The sequence below is a fragment of the Microplitis mediator genome, chromosome 7 (assembly GCF_029852145.1).
Source record: "Microplitis mediator isolate UGA2020A chromosome 7, iyMicMedi2.1, whole genome shotgun sequence".
NCBI classification, from domain to species: domain Eukaryota; kingdom Metazoa; phylum Arthropoda; class Insecta; order Hymenoptera; family Braconidae; genus Microplitis; species Microplitis mediator.
The window spans coordinates 1931137-1947846 of NC_079975.1; the positions used below are offsets into that span (position 1 = coordinate 1931137).

The window sequence follows — 16710 nt, forward strand, 5'->3', positions numbered from 1 at the left end:
ATATTAAAAAATTTTATCTCTTTACAATCACATGTTTTTTATTTTAGTTAAATAGTGGCCGAATTTTAATTATTATCTATAATTATAATTTACACTGCAAAAAATTTGCGGAGTTGTGGATTAAATCCGGGGTAAATGCTGACGAACGAATCGGAGCGAATGCGGATTTAAATAAAATCCAGTTCCCTCCAAAATCACTCCTGAAAAAAACTCCCATTTACTCCATATGTGGAGTGATTTTTTTTTTGTCCGAAACTCTGTGACGAAGTTAATTTTTATTTAAAAATCCGTACTCCGAATTCAGTCCCGATTTTTTACAGCGTAAGCTTAAGATTTAAATATAAATACTACCAATTTAACTTAGTCGCCTATGAATACAAATTTTCTTTATACTAAAAAAAATCTATAAATATATATTTGTATGTATATAAATAAGTATCAATATAAGTGAAATTGATGACAAAAAAAATAATGTGCATACGTAAAGTCAGTCCTTAGTCTTTTTAAAAAATACTGAAGAATTATTAATTAAAAAATAATAAATAATTAGGTAATAAAAAATAGTTAGCTGGCGTAAATACGGCGTTGTCTGGGTTTAAGGACAACCTGGTAGACACCAACGGAAATAATACAAAGTCCCATGCTGACAAAAATTGCATAAAACATGTAAGTGTACCAGAAACCGTCCCAGTCTTCAAGAGTAAACCAAGTGACGGTCATAATTGTATTTTGTAGGATAACAAAAATATGGTAAAATAGCAACCACTTGTCGGCATATTTAAATTTAACGCGATACTCGATAATACTGATAATATAAACGGAGCCAAGCCATAGATTAACAATAAAAGTTGTGATGTTGAAGTCTTTTGCGTAGTAAAATAGATAGCTGAGCATGATGGCGTAATGGAGACCAATTACTCCTGACAGCCAGAGAGGATAGAACTCGTAGAACAGCGCAATCGCGAATATGCGAGCGAGGATGAAGCAAAACCACCAGATAAACGCGACGAATTTACCAACGGGGTCGTCTTCCTCGACTATTTTTATCGAGTCGACACGACGAGGGAGACGCAAACTGCGCCAGCGACTCTGAGTCTGGGGACTTGATTCGTTGTTTATTATCCTCTCGGTAGATTTCCCTGGGTCTTCGGACGATGGATCCGCTTCCAGAGACTCCCGGATCACTGAGTCCGGGCGCGGAGGCGCCTGCATTTCAGGAACCGGCAGAGGTGTCACGCTGGTGATTCCTCTGAGTGGAGCTGGGGGAGGAATTATCTGGGCATTTTTTGGTGGCAGCGGTGGCGTTGATGATATTTGCCGCTCTAAAGTCACGCGGTGCAACTCAGTCTCTTGTATTGCTGGTGATTCTGATGACACTGCCGCGGGATTTAAATTTATCTCGAGGTTCTGTGACGGCGATGGCGGCTTCAATGGTTTCTTTTCGTCCAAATTTCCAAGTTCCTTTAAATTCAATCATTTATTTTTGATTAGATAAAAGTATGTTACAATTTTTTGAATGTAATGTTGATAGAGAAAAAAATTTTATGAATAATTATTAATTTTTTACCTGTAATCGATATTTTTTTAACCACATTGCCCATGGTAGTCGTCGACCATTAGCTCTTTGGCTTTCAAATCTTTGAAACGATGCCGTTTGAACCGCCAGTACAACAATTGAAGTAAAAATACAAAGCACTTGAACAACAACTGCAATCAAAATTATTTTTAATTTGAATCATCCCAGAAAAATCGACTAAATAATTTTTTTTTTAAATAAAATATCAATCAATAAAAAAGTAAATTTACTATTGGAATAAAAGACCCAATTATGGACATACTTCTAATAGTGCCAATAACTGTAACTTTTATTTAAAAAAAAAATCTACTGTAATACGAAAATGAATTATCGACAAATATATCAGTGAAAAATATAAAACATACTCGATTGATATGTGCGTATAGTGTATCGCTCTCTTAACAATAAGTGGATTTGAAAAATAGCTTGAGGTGCTGCTTGAAACCATGATTGTAAAAAAAAATACAACTCGATAGCTGCTGGTGCTGCGGCGACACTCAATGATTTATTTCTTTCATCACCGCTCAGTAAAATTGCGTCTACTATCACAACTATTTGACCAGCGAATCTGCAACACAACAATTAATTAAACTCTGATAACAATAACAATAATAAAAATAACTGATAAATTAAATCAGTTACAAGGATATGGGGTAGAGGTACCACTTGTGGCCACTGCTCCATTTTCGGACATTTAATACTTGATATTAATTAATGAAAAAGTATAAAATACAATTTCTATTATAACAATATGAGAAAAATATCTTTGAAAATTTTTTATAAATTAATTATGTCATCAAGTCTTTTACAAATCATTTCATTTAAATCTTTCGTGTCCGAAACTGGTCCAAAAACGGTACCTCTACTTATTATCGAATGTATGTTCCGATTATTATGCAGTTTCGTTGATTTTCCAATTTTTTAAAGTACAGAAAGCCAAGAAAATTCATAATTAAAATTTTTTCTTAACTATACTAGTAAAAATATTTAATTAGTAGATCAAATTACTACCCAAGCAGCACACTAGGCTTTGCGACATCTGTAAGATATCAGTTTTCAGGCTACTTTTTGACATATCGATAAGGCACCGATATGTTGACAAAACGATCAGGTCGTGTTACAATTCTACTCACAACATCTCTACTCAAGGGAAAACAACTTTACTCAGCCTCAACTCTACTCAGTTTTTTTTTACTCAGGTTTAACTATACTCAGTTATATCTTTACTCAGCTTCAACTCTACTCAAAAAGAATTGATATTTTATCGATAGGCTAAAATATGTGAGTAGAGTTGAAGCTGAGTAAAGATATAACTGAGTAGAGTTAAACCTGAGTAAAAAAAACTGAGTAGAGTTGAGGCTGAGTAAAGTTGTTTTCCCTTGAGTAGAGATGTTGTGAGTAGAATTGTAACACTGCCAACGATTAGAAATTCATGTTACCGAAAAAATATCTACTTAAAAGACTTAACACAAGTGACGACAAAAAGTAAATTACGAAGTGGTAAAATAAGTCATTTAAATGACTTTTCAATTGACACAAGACAAGAAAAACAACACAAATTTTCTCTGTTTCCGAAACCAACATTTGCATGTCGTATTTATACCAAAAAGGTGGCTATGAGACAAAAAAAATTGTCTTACCCTTTTTAAATGACAACTTACAGTTGTCTCTGTGCTACTTGGGCAGTTAAATTATCAATTACTACTAAAATGGATATGAATTATAATAATTACCTGTACAAAGCGAAGAATGGAAAAGCAATAAGTTGACATAATTGAATAAAAAACCAAGCGACGACACCTCGTGATAGTTTTTGATCCTCAGTCATCCACCAGTCAGGACGTGAGACCGTCAATACAAAATAGGCAATTGCCGGTGCATACATGAATCCAATTGTCAGACCGCCCCATACTGGGTTGCTTTCGCGAAAATGCTGAATCGCGACAACTAGATCACTCGCAAAATTGATCATATAAATGCAGCAGCTCACCAACGTCGGTATTAAAAATATCAGATAAATTTGTTCTGTTGATTTCAGAGGTATCTTCAAACAACGTGTTGATTTTTTATCACAAATCGGTTCCATTGCCATCGCCATTTTTTAAATAAATCCTTTTTATTTTTATTATTAAACTCAATTAGTATTTTATCAAATTGTTATCACTCTTACTGTGGATTTAAAATAGGAGTAGTAATAATAGTTTTATCATGTACAAAATCACTGTCTTAAATTTATCACACGTTACGTTATAATTTCTTATCTATAATATTGATAATAAATATGATTCAGCCATTAATCATCCGTTACTTCATCAGTCAGTTTTATTTAAAATTCAAAGTCTTTTGTTTATTTTTAAAAATAAACATAATTTTAAATTAAGCAAAATTTTTTTTTACTTTCACTGCACTTTTAATTTAAACTTCCATTCAATCAAAATTTTTTTTATGACATTTCTGCTGTCAATTAATAAAATAAATTAATTATTTAAAATTAAACAATAAATTTGTACTACAGTTTAAATTTAAAATCACGAATTCATCGTTTTTAAATATTAAATAAAATAATTAACACTTTTAAATTTTAAAAAATGTCAAACAAAATAAACAATTCATTTAAAAAAATTTAAAAATTGCCACTTAAAAATATATAAATATAATTACTTAGTTATTAAAAAAAATAAATCACTTGACACAGTATCTAACCTTGGTAGTGTCCAAGAACACCTGGTGAAAAATCCAATCGCGATACAGTTATAACTTTAGACACCACCGTAGACTTGTATGAACCCATGTGTTCATATAAAATAATAATAACAACAATTATTATGATGATGAAAGATTTAATATCCGTCACAGCTGAATGAGCACTCGAACTTAAGCCAAAGCTTTCATTTGGAGTTACAATGATTTGCTTTAAGCGATTAAACTAAAAAAAAAAAGGATGGTAAAGATAATAGGGCTCGAGAGAGAAGAGAATGTGAGGAGACGACTAAGTTGTGAATGGAATAGATAAATAAATTAAGAGGAAAGAAGCGGAGAGATGAGAAATGAGCGGAGAGATGATGAGTTGGGTGTTGGGTTTACGGCTTTAGCTTTAGTACACTAACACATGTAGCATGTAAGTACTGTATGTACTCTCTGTACACTGTACATTGTACATATATTGTCAATTACTCTATACTTAGGAAGTACAGACCGCAGACTCCAGACACTAGACACTAGACATATAAGTCTTTAATTCTTCGTGTCACTCCAAATTAAAATCCTGGATCCTGGTATGGATGGGACCGACTGGAGCAGATGTTGCAGTTGCAGTACCGCTAGATATAAAATATATGTATATATATATATAAGTGTGTATGTACATGTGGATGTTGGGTGTATGTAGAAAAAGTCATATGAACTTGAGTACTTACACTTGTTTTTACGCATTGCTGTCTGCTGTGTAAATAAAATATTATGAGGAAGAATATCTGGATATTGAGCTCATCCAGGCTCTGCTCTGCTCGTTGACTGGCCTGGGCGAGCTGGTAATTGATGACAATGGCCGCTGTAAATTTATTGATCCATTTGCTAATGTAATTTCTTGGATTTACACTTTGGAGAATTTTTTGTCATCAATCATCTGTTTTTACTTTTAAATATTCACTCTTTTTTAGATTTATCAGACCACTTTTTTTTTGTGAGACTGAAGTTAGCTGACGTCTGATAATTTTTGAATTTTTTTTTAAGCGGTAAATTATTTTTTAAAATTGCACTGAGTTTTTTTAATTTCCTACATGTGCATATTTTTTTTTTTAAATTGAGGTATTAAAAAAGAATTCGAAAATTTTTAACTGTCTTCTAACTTCAAATTTTTTTTTAAATAATCGAATTTAAATTAATAATTTTTTTGGCGCGAAAACTCATGATATTTTTTTTTATTTATTTAAACACCGGTAATTTTATTATTTTCAATTGCATATTTATATACAGTTCATTTTCATATTTATCATATATGAGTTGTGATATTTATTGATTGTGATATTTATCTTATCAATAAATATCACAATAGTATATATTTTATATATTATATGTAATTTAAATCACGCAAGTATTTTACTGTCAAAAATAATTTTGAAAATTTTCAAATATTTTTTATTCGAGAAAATTTTAGTTGATTCGATTTATTGATAAATAGCAGCGTAGAATTAAATATTCAAATTCGACATTTTTTTATTATTCCAGAATTTCAAACCGTTGGTAAAAAAAATATCAGTAATTAAAAAAATTCCAAGTAATTTTAAATATTTATTTAATTAAAAAAAAATTATTATTGATTGGTAATAAAATTATCCAACAGTAATAAAAATATTTAATTTAATTGGCCGACGTGTCAACTGAAGTTGCTGATGCGCTAGAAGAGGTTAGAGACTGGAGTATAAATGTAAATATAACCTACAATATTTATATATTTATGACAAAATAAATTCCATTTATTCAACCAAAATATCACACAGAAATAAAATACCAAGATGTCATGGATGCGGGAGAACACTTTGAACTGTTTGCAATCATGTGCAGTGAAAGTTATCAAAAGTGGACACGTACCTCGACATGTTGCTTTTATAATGGACGGGAACAGGCGATACGCAAGTAAGAAAAATTACAACAGTTTTATCCAAGGCCACACTGAAGGGTTTGATAAATTAGCGGAAACTCTGCAGTGGTGTCTGGATCTTGGAGTGAAGGAAGTGACAGTCTACGCATTCAGCATCGAGAACTTCAAGCGAAGCAAAGAGGAAGTGGACGAGCTGATGACGTTGGCTGAGAACAAGTTCCAGAAGCTGCTGGACGAGCGGGAGAAACTTATGGAGCATGGGGTCAGGATTTGCGTCATTGGAAACCTGACCCTGATACCGGAGAACGTGAGGAAGCTCATGGACGAAGCAGTATTAATTACCAAAGACAATTCCAAGGCTCTGCTGAACGTCGCCTTTGCATACACGTCCAGGGATGAAATCGTCGAAACCATAAAAGTGATGGCAGAAAAAGTTTCCAGCAGCCAAGTGCTTCCTGATGACATTGATGAGAAATTATTTTCGGAGCACATGTACACCAGACAGTCCTCCGATCCTGATTTAATCATTCGTACCTCGGGTGAAGTGAGATTCAGTGACTTTCTTCTCTGGCAGTTTAGTTACTCGTATATATATTTTTCTAAATCGTTTTGGCCTGAGTTTAATATATGGGATTTTTTGACTGCGATTTTTTATTACCAGCGAAACGCTGATGAGTTACAAAGACTTCGATGTTACGGAGAGACAGAAAATAAAGTTTGATATTTTTGTTAATTAATTTGAACATTATCGAGTGTAAGGAACTTGAGTACTGTCATTTTTGGCACCCGGGAACTGGGCACGTAAAAATTCAAATTTTTTTAAAATTCTGATTCTAGATGAAGAGCTGGGTTAGTAATAAAAAATTTGATTACTCGCCCTGATGACTTCTGGTATCTTTTGCTATGGATACTTTGTTGTAAAAGAGGTGCATAATTAAAATGTAGAATTTTCAAATGAATAAAATTGTAAAAAGTATTTTTTAAAATATTTAATAAAACTTATAAATATATCAATTATATCAAATAGATTTTACATTCAAAGGCTGAGTTTCATCAGCAGGTTGGAGAGAATCAAGAAACTGCTTATACTTTTCTTCAAACTCAGCGCTCAGTTTTAATTCACCGCCTGGTCTCTTATCATATTTCGAACCGATTGCCCACAGAGTTTCTAGATCGTAGTCCTCGCGTGCTTGCATAGAAAACATGTGGAGTACAATATTGTCTGTAACAAATTATCAATTATTAATTATAATTACTATCGATACTTAACCTGAGTAACTGCTGCCGTAAAAAATTTGAATTTTTACTCTGGAAATTTAAATTAAATCCCGATATAAATTTTCGTGTCAAGCTCCAGTTACTCAGGTCAGGTACTCAAATGATAAAATAAATTTTTTCATGGATCTCCACTTGATAGTAGAAAAATTAAAGTAATAAGTAAATAAATAAATAATTACTTAAGTCAATAGCCATCCAATCTTTACATTTTTCGCCTTCGATCTTAGGAATTATGTCTGTTTCATATCTTTTAAGTTTATATATTTTTCTGACTAATGTCATCAGTGCGCTCATGTGTCTCACTGATCTTCCGGTAACTATGACAATATAGTCAACGTATCCTATTTCCTTGGGTACTGATGCTACGAAAATATCTTTGGCTTTTTCTTTCCTCAGTAAATCCACAAGATCTTCAATGTCATAGACCCCATGGACACCATCTATTTATTTAAATTGCAAAGTAATTAATTACAACAATTAATTGATACATGATGATGCTGAGTCAGAAAGTAGCCGTCATTTGAAAATGTTGGTGTTTTTAATTACCAAATTAATTGTCGTCTTAAAATTTTTGAAAAGTTATACATAAGAAATTTTTTAATGATTATTTATATGATCCTGAAGTTAGCAGATCATTAAAAATTTATGATCCTGAAGTTAGCAGACAATTAGTAATTTTCAAAATTTTTTTTCAACAAATCAATAACAAAAAAAATAAAAACTAAAAATATGCATATGTAGAAAATTTTAAAATCTACAGGTGCAATTTTTTCAAATATTTTTTTTTTCACAATTTATTGTTTGAAAAAAAATCCAAAAAATATTAGACGTCGGCTAACTTCAGTATCATTAAAAATTTTATGATACTGAATTTAGCAGACGTCTAATAGTTTTTGAATTTTTTAAAAAATGATAAATTATAAAAATAAAAATATTTCAAAAAATTGCACCTGTAGTTTTTTAAATTTTCTACGTGTGCATATTTTTAGTTTTTTTTTGTTTTGCCTCTGATTGGTGTAAAAAAAATGCAAAAATTTTTAATTGTCTGCTAACTTCAAGATCACAAAATTTTTGGATTTTTTTTTCAACAAATCAATCAGAAAAAAAAACAAAAATAATAATATGCACTTGGAGAGAATTTAAAAAACTACAGGTGCAATTGAAAAAATTTTTTTTTTTTATAATTTACTGTCTAAAATAAAATCCAAAAATTATTATATGTCTGCTAACTTCAGTATTATTTATTTATGTGGATTTTTCCGTCAGTATTTATTTTGTTTCTTGAAAATATATATATTTTTTGATGACTTACTTTCAGTATCATGATATTTGAATAATTATATATATTTTATGATCCTGAAGTTAGCAGACATTTAAAAATTTTTGAATTTTCGTATTTCAAAAAATTAATTGCGAAAAAATAAAATAAAAATATGCACATGTAGAAAATTTAAAAATCTACAGGTGCAATTTTTTCAAATATTTTTTTTTCATAATTTATTGTTTGAAAAAAAATCAAAAAATTATTAGACGTCTGCTAACTTCAGTATCATTATATTTTTTGGTTATAAATAAAATAAACTCACGTTTTAAATTAATTCCTGCATAAGGATCAATTTCTTGCTCAAGTTGAGTTATTTTTTCAAAATCTATTTTACGAATTTCCTCTTCAACATCAAAAATTATTTCGGAATCTTCATCGCGGAATACTTTGTGCCCTGCTTTTATATCAGCTTCTAGGTTAGATGTTTGTTTGTCATCATTTTTACTGATTTCGTCTTCTATTTTATGATCATTATTATCCGCAAATAATCTCACGGGTTTTATTCGCGATAATTTGATACTTTTATTAATTATTGTCGATGACAAAGACGATTTGTATAAATATTTTGTTGTGCTAAACAATTTACGCGTTAGTAGGCTACACATCTTATATTTTTATATTAGAAATATCAATTTTTATATATATATGAAGTATTGCATACCTTCATTACTTACAGATACAATTGTTCAATATTATTATTAATTTTAAATATATTGTCAATTTATTTATTGTTAAATTTATTTATACAACAGAAAGTTGTTTTCAAAAATTCAAAGTTTGCCGCGCTAACTTATTTTTTTAAATTAACAAATTAAATGTTAATTGATTAATCAATACAATTCATTACAATAAATATAAGAAATTTATGAAAAATTTGTCATATTTTTTTAATAATTTTAATTTAAAAAAAGAAAAAGAATTATTGGAAATTTGCCATTTTGATTTTTTATTTAGTGACAACAACAGAAACCCGAAAAATATTAAAATTTTTGAATATTAATATAAAAAATATGTACCGAGGTCTTGTAAAAATGTAAATCTTCAAACTTTGAAAATTTTTATTGTAATTTGTTTTTTCAATTTTTGAATTATCGGACCTGCTGTTCGAAGCCATAATTTTTTTAAGGTTATGTTGAAAACACGTGAGTTTTTTTTTAAAAATATATGAGAAATATATATTTCATGTAAAATGAAATATATATTTGAATATAAATTACGACAAATAACTTACTACTAATTATATAAATTTAAAAGTAGAGGAATGAATTAAAAAAAATGAACACGTGTAGTAAAATTTATCTTTAATAATTTTTTTATTGAAGATAAAATTATGGACAGATCCTCTGCATGACTGATGTTTAAAAATACAAAAAATTTATAAAATTTGTTTTCATTTTTTTCAAAAATTATGTAATTCCAAGTGCGTGGTCATCGGTGGTGGTGATGATCAATCAAGCAGCTGAAACATTCGAATAAAAAACAAATAAATTTATGTTCACTTCAAACAATAATTAATATATATGATAAATATATGAATACTTGATATTTTTAATCGAGTAATCATTAGTAGTATTTTAAATTTAAAAAATTGAGTACTTACAGAATACTGAGATCCAGTTTACTTAGACCTCGCACGCATCTTCCTCCTTTTACGCTTTAGCCTTCGCATACGCTTCTTACGCCACTGAAATAATGAATAAAATATTAATTAATTTATTAATTGGTAACAATAATTAATAAACAGTAAATTATAAGTGCAGGAATTGACTGACTTTAAAGCAATTGGAAAATAAACAGACGGATTTATCAGTAAAGAAGTAAAAAGTTGGTTATAAAAAAAATGTTTTTATATTTTTAGAGTAATTTTACTTGATAATTAATAATTAATTGGATTGATTTTCATTGTAAGTTAACTGGGGAAAAACAAATGAAAATTATAAGCGGATGAATGGAAAATTTTCGGAGAAAAATAAAAATTTGGAGTGGACAAAAGCATGAGAAATAAAAAAACAAATAATAATGTAGTGAAATAAATAAATAAATATAAATAATAATTAACAATTACCTTAGCTCTCATATTTGATGATGAGGAATCTAGAAAACTCTAGTTATTCCTCGATTACTACGGATTAAATTTATCCGCACGTAGTTAGTTCAACCAACCAATATGAAAAGAAAGAAATGGCAGTCGCAGTACACCCGGAAAGTTATTTCGCTGGTTCTGGTTTTTGCCACTTGGAGTCGGGGAGACTTGACACGCGCATGCGCAATAATTAAAAACAAAATAGCGGTACCGCGAAATTTAAACTTCGTAAAATTTCGATACTGACGTTGGTCGTCTAATAATTCTTCCAGAGATCAATATTTAAAAAAAAATTATTTTGAAAAATTGCGCGCGTAGTTTTTTAAATTTTCTACATGTGCATTTTTTTTTTGTAATTAATTTGAAAATGAAAATTAATTACGTAATTAGTATATTTATAATTAAATTATGATAATTGTAAGTTAAGCCGCCATCTTTTTTCAAATTTAAAAAATCCTTACTTTTAAATGTCACAAAATTATTGATAATTATTTCAAATTATAAATTACAAATTAAATTAATAATTGATAATAATGATAATAAACTCAGTAAAATAACAGGACGTCATCTATTGACAAAATTTGAAAGCCGCGCGATTTTTACAAACGCAAGTACTGACATCTATTAGAAAAATTTCAAAACTCCAATTTATTTTCCCGCGTTTTCGCTTTTTCCCGCGTAATATTTACTCGGCGTACTGGCTTTCATTGTCGGTCGTCAATCGTCATTTACTCGTGAGTCGTCACCTGTTGCGGTGCAAATTTTGGTTATACGCAATAATTAATAATTAATTAATTAAATAAACTAATTAACCATCAGTGTAAATAAAAGTGGTTTCAGTGGTTAATTAAATAATAATTAATTATTTCACGCTCTAATAAATAATTTCAATAAAATTCGCACTGCGTCAAGTCGCAGATTGCGAAACAATTGATAACAGTAATTATTTTATTGGACTAGAATAATTTAAAAATTTTTATTAATCATTTTTAATGAGCGTTATATATTTTCACATTTAAATATAAGTGTCTTATTTTAGTTTACACGTGTGTTTAATTTTTATTAAAAGGTTAGAATCTGACGTCTTGATAAACCAGCCTGCAATTTAAAAATCCGTCTATTAAAAATTTATTTATTTATTTTACAGATACCGAGATATTTAATTAATAGTTTAGTTGATTAATTAAAAATGACCAGTGTCCAAACGACAATTAAATTTCCAATAACTAAAAAATTAACATTTTACGGCACAAAGGATGAAGTTGAAAAACCAGATTTTACAAACGCTACCATCAGGAACACGCCGTCGAGTGTCAGATACGTTTCCAAAGTTAAAAAAATAATGACGATTAGCAGCAGTGAGTCCGATAATGACTCAGACTCTGATACCGAAAATTCTAAACGACTTACACGTAAACGTGTCAATGTTCCCAGCAAAAACGCACTACCTCAGACACCCAAAAGTACCAGGGCATCTAGAAGAGTTCGCAAAGCATCAGCTTCTGATGACAAAGGTAACAATGATTAAAAATTATCATGGAATCTGATTGGAAAATTCTAATCGGATTTAATGTAAAAGTTCTTATGATACTGAAGTTAGCAGACGTCTAATGATCTTTGGATTTTTTATAGACGATAAAAAATTAAAAAAAAAATATTTGAAAAAATTGCACATATAGTTTTTTAAATTTTTTGCATGTGCATATTTTTATTTTTATTTTTTTTTTAAATTAAGTCATTGAAACAAAAATTCAAAAATTTTTAAATGTCTGCTAACTTCAGAATCACAAGTTCTTTAGGAGTCCAATTGAAAGTTAATTAGAAATCGGGAAAAAAAATTTATTTTCTGATTGAAATTTAATTGGATTCTTAGACACCCGAGCAATTCTGATTGAATCTGATTGAGTTTGAAATTTAAATTTTTAAATTATGACTTTTATTTGAATTTGAATCTAAATCACCAATGAGTCATTCCTTGATTTGAATGCGCACTGAATTACTATCGATATCATAAATTTTGCCAGCGAACATTATAATTAATGCGAGTGATTATTTCAATTGTTTGTAGTGATAATTATAGTCGTTATCATTAACAATTACTTGCAATCATGTTTAATAATTTAAAAATTATCAGGTCAATTTTTATAATTACTCAGTAATTATTTCTCCTGAAAGTTTTATTGTAGAGTATTTTTAAAAATAACTTAATTAGGGCAATAGAAGATCAGTTACTCGATAATTTTGATACGAGTCATTAATTTTAAAAATGACAAGATATTGAGGAGTATGAGAATAATTAATGAGCAGTTGTAATTATAAATTTATTTAAATATTAGCCAACTGTGTAAAATTTTTTCAATCTTACTCTGCATGTTCGATTTATTGAATAAATTATAAATTTTTAGATATAAGTAGACGATTAAATTTATAATTAACATGAATTTTATGTGGAATCACAGTATGAGATAAATTTTTAAAATTAATTACATATTTATGAATATCTGACCAATTATAAATATAAATTTATATTGTAAAATTATAAATATCACTGAACTTTTTTTTTTTTTTTAAATTAAATTCAGTAACAAATTATTGGGATCTAGGGATTTTAATTGTTTTTTTTTTAATTTTTAGATGAACTGAGATCACCACCAAAGCAAAGGAAACCCGACTCACCAAAGACACCATCAACTTTACTAGACAAATTATTTTTAACATCGCCGACAACACGAGACCATTTGGCGCCAAAGAAATTGTTCGCTGAAAAATATCAAAATGCAAGAAAAGCTTTGCACAGTTCAGTGCCTGAAAGTCTTCCGGGCCGTGAACCTGAACTTCTTGAGCTGCGGAATTACATCAAGCAGCACCTGGACAACGAGTCGTCCGGGTCTCTATACATTTCCGGACCTCCAGGAACTGGTAAGACCGCTAGCCTTTCAAAAATAATGATGCAGTCGGAATTCAAACTGTCATTCAAAATAATATACGTAAACTGCACGTCAATAAAGTCCGCGGGCGCTATTTACACGAAGATCCTTCAGGAATTGAACATACCAGCGCCCAGGGCGGAAAAGGCGAGCAAAGCGGCGATTGAAAAATATCTAAGGTCGTCCCACAAAATGATTCTTTTGGTTCTTGATGAAATCGATCAGCTGGAGAGCAAACGTCAGTCTGTTTTGTATTCAGTGTTCGAGTGGCCGTCTATCGCCAACTCTAAACTGCTACTCGTCGGTATTGCCAACGCGCTGGATCTGACTGATCGGATTTTGCCTCGTCTGCAAGCGCGATGCGAATTGAAACCCAAGTTGATGCATTTCGCCCCTTATACTAAGGAACAGATTGTCAATATAATTGCCGAGAGGTTGAAGGAAGCCAACGTTGCGGATGTTTTCACGGGGATCGCTATGCAAATGCTCGCTGCTAAAGTCGCCGCTATTTCCGGGGACGTTAGGAGAGCTTTAGATATAAGTAGACGTGTTGTTGAACTTGCCGAGACTCAGAAGAACTCTGTTTTGAAGCCTGCTGTTGATAATTGTAAGCATTCATATTTAATCATTTTTATTAGCTGATATTATTTTAGTTTTGAAAAATAAATTGAAGGCATTCTTTTGATTTCTCATTAATATTTAAAGAACAAAAATTTTTGTATGAAACAAATTTTAATTCAACAAATTTCTAAGGATCTATATATAGCGGCTGCAATAACGAATTGATCGCGGATTAAATCCGAAGTGAATGTGGAGTAGATGACTGTCTATTTATTTCCTCCCCTCAAAGTGAAATTCACTCCGAAGGGGAATTTATTTTAATATTAAAATTCCGAATCAGAGTGAATTCGAATTTAAATAAAATCCGCAATCACTCCGAATTCACTCCCGATTTTTTGTAGTATATATATATATACATATATATGACTTAAAAAATTTTGTTTGTGTATTTCTTCATAATTAATTTTTTTTTTTATTATCCATTTTTTGGCAGTAAATTAATTTCATTATTATAATTTCCCTTAGCTTGGAATTTGAAAAATTATTTTTAATTAAAAAAAAAAAAAAAAAACAGGCAGCCGTGATTTCATGATTTTTTTCTTGTACTTGTCATAATGACATTCATTCAAAAAAAACCTTGGCTTTATATTTGTTTCAAATAAACGAGAACTTGAGAATCATGTCAACCATAACACTTTTTTTTTATGATCTTATTTTGAGCGATAATTATTTTAAAAAATGCCTTGAATTTATTTTTGGATTAGAGTGTCCATAATTACTATACATATTTCTAATTATTATTAAAAAATTTAGGTAATAATGGCGGCAGTCCAAAGAAACAAACGATTGACGAGAAACCAGTTGATTTAAAAGACGTAATTGCTGTACTGAATGGTGTGTACGGCGGGTCACAAAATATAGACCAGTATGAAGAAGACACATTCCCGTTGCAGCAAAAATTATTACTGTGTTCGCTAATGCTGATACTTAATAAGGGTCGTAATAAAGACGTTACTATTAGTAAGGTAACTAGAGATCTATAACTAAAATATTTATTTTCTGCTAATTGTCGGTAATAAATAAATAAATTAATTAATTAATTAAACTGATTATAGTTGCATGAGGTGTACAGAAAAGTATGTAAGAAGCGCAACATCCACGCGGTAGACGTGTCCGAGTTTGTCGGAGTCTGCTCGCTGATAGAGACGCGTGGAATTTTACGTCTAGTAGGAAAGAAGGAGCCGCGACTGTCAAAAGTGAGTCTCCAGTGGGACCAAGACGAGCTGGAGGCTGCTCTGCAGGACAAAAAAATGATGGCTGAGATAATTAACGACACGACGTGCCTGTAGTTTTATTTGCATAATTATTAATAGATTAAATTGTTGATATATTTATTTAAACGCATTGATATTTATGTTTTTAACGACGATCTGAATGGATGGAGCGTTATAATAATTTACATGTTTGTTATTTACCAAAATTTAAATGACTAATTGCATGTTGACTGAATTTTTAATTAATAAATTATTTTTAATTACTTAATTATGGAATTTTATTTTTGTATTTTTATTGTCCAGCCTTTAAAATTAAATTTTTTTTTCGTATTTTTAAAATCCATCAATTATTAGTTCAAATAATTATTGTGTCGTAGAGTAAATAATTAAAAAAAATTTTAATTTACTTGTAGCAGTGAACTCGTAGTTCTTTCAATTGATTTTCTTTTCTTTAAACTTTTTTATACAAACTTCCATTAAACTTTTTATAAATAAATATCTCCGGTATTGGTATTTATATTCAAATACTTGAAGTATTTTTTCCACTACACTGACATAAAATATTTAATTAATTATTTAATGACATTTTAAATTATCTACAATATTTTAAGTACCGATTTATAAAAATAATGAGTAGCAAATATTTAATAATTTTTTTTTTTACACTAAAAAATCGGGAGTGACCACGGATTTTATTTCAATCCGTCACTCAGTTTCGGGGTAAGAAAAAATTACTCCGCTTACGGAGTAAATGGAGATTTTTTTCCAGCGGAGTAATTTTGGAGTGAACTGAATTTTACTTCAATTCGCATTCACTGACTCAGTTTTAATACTAAAATAAAACTTCTCAGAGGAAATTTTACAAAACTCAGCAGCCAATTTCAACACCGAGAAGAAGGAGGAGAAGACTACTAGATCGCAGTTCAACTGGCATCCACCTAGTTGTTGTCGGAGTATCTGGACATGGGTGTAGAACTCACGACTTGTGAGGACTCTATGCATCCCGGGTGTGTGAGAATGTGTTGATGTATGGACGGATGAATGTAAACAAAACTGGGTGTCTTCTCAGGAAGGCAGGGGAAGAAAC

General features: G+C 30.0%; 4 protein-coding genes across 5 annotated transcripts; 2 read left to right on the forward strand and 2 right to left on the reverse strand.

Moving 5' to 3' along the window:
* Positions 1–107: 107 nt before the first annotated feature.
* LOC130672050 (uncharacterized) lies at positions 108–5469 on the reverse strand. Of its 2 annotated transcripts, XM_057476260.1 has the most exons (6): positions 4993–5469; positions 4684–4896; positions 3310–4502; positions 1942–2144; positions 1568–1707; positions 108–1461 (listed from the first exon to the last, which is right to left on the reverse strand). In XM_057476260.1, the coding sequence occupies exons 3-6, from the start codon at positions 3672–3674 to the stop codon at positions 565–567; spliced, it is 1605 nt and encodes a 534-aa protein (XP_057332243.1). In that variant the 5' UTR covers positions 3675–4502; positions 4684–4896; positions 4993–5469; the 3' UTR covers positions 108–564. The 2 variants fall into 2 exon arrangements, with proteins under 2 accessions (XP_057332243.1, XP_057332242.1); XM_057476259.1 differs by having other exon boundaries at positions 3310–4896.
* A 258-nt stretch (positions 5470–5727) lies between these two features.
* Positions 5728–7208, forward strand: LOC130672055 (dehydrodolichyl diphosphate synthase complex subunit DHDDS). Its single transcript, XM_057476266.1, has 2 exons — positions 5728–6002; positions 6076–7208. Exon 2 carries the CDS (start codon positions 6091–6093, stop codon positions 6895–6897), a length of 807 nt encoding a protein of 268 aa, XP_057332249.1. The 5' UTR covers positions 5728–6002; positions 6076–6090; the 3' UTR covers positions 6898–7208.
* On the reverse strand, positions 7181–9447 carry LOC130672054 (uncharacterized). Its single transcript, XM_057476265.1, has 3 exons — positions 9041–9447; positions 7634–7894; positions 7181–7398 (listed from the first exon to the last, which is right to left on the reverse strand). The coding sequence occupies exons 1-3, from the start codon at positions 9381–9383 to the stop codon at positions 7196–7198; spliced, it is 807 nt and encodes a 268-aa protein (XP_057332248.1). The 5' UTR covers positions 9384–9447; the 3' UTR covers positions 7181–7195.
* A 2126-nt stretch (positions 9448–11573) lies between these two features.
* LOC130672049 (cell division control protein 6 homolog) lies at positions 11574–15875 on the forward strand. Its single transcript, XM_057476258.1, has 5 exons — positions 11574–11930; positions 12009–12375; positions 13496–14395; positions 15163–15374; positions 15465–15875. The coding sequence occupies exons 2-5, from the start codon at positions 12051–12053 to the stop codon at positions 15696–15698; spliced, it is 1671 nt and encodes a 556-aa protein (XP_057332241.1). The 5' UTR covers positions 11574–11930; positions 12009–12050; the 3' UTR covers positions 15699–15875.
* Positions 15876–16710: the final 835 nt, after the last annotated feature.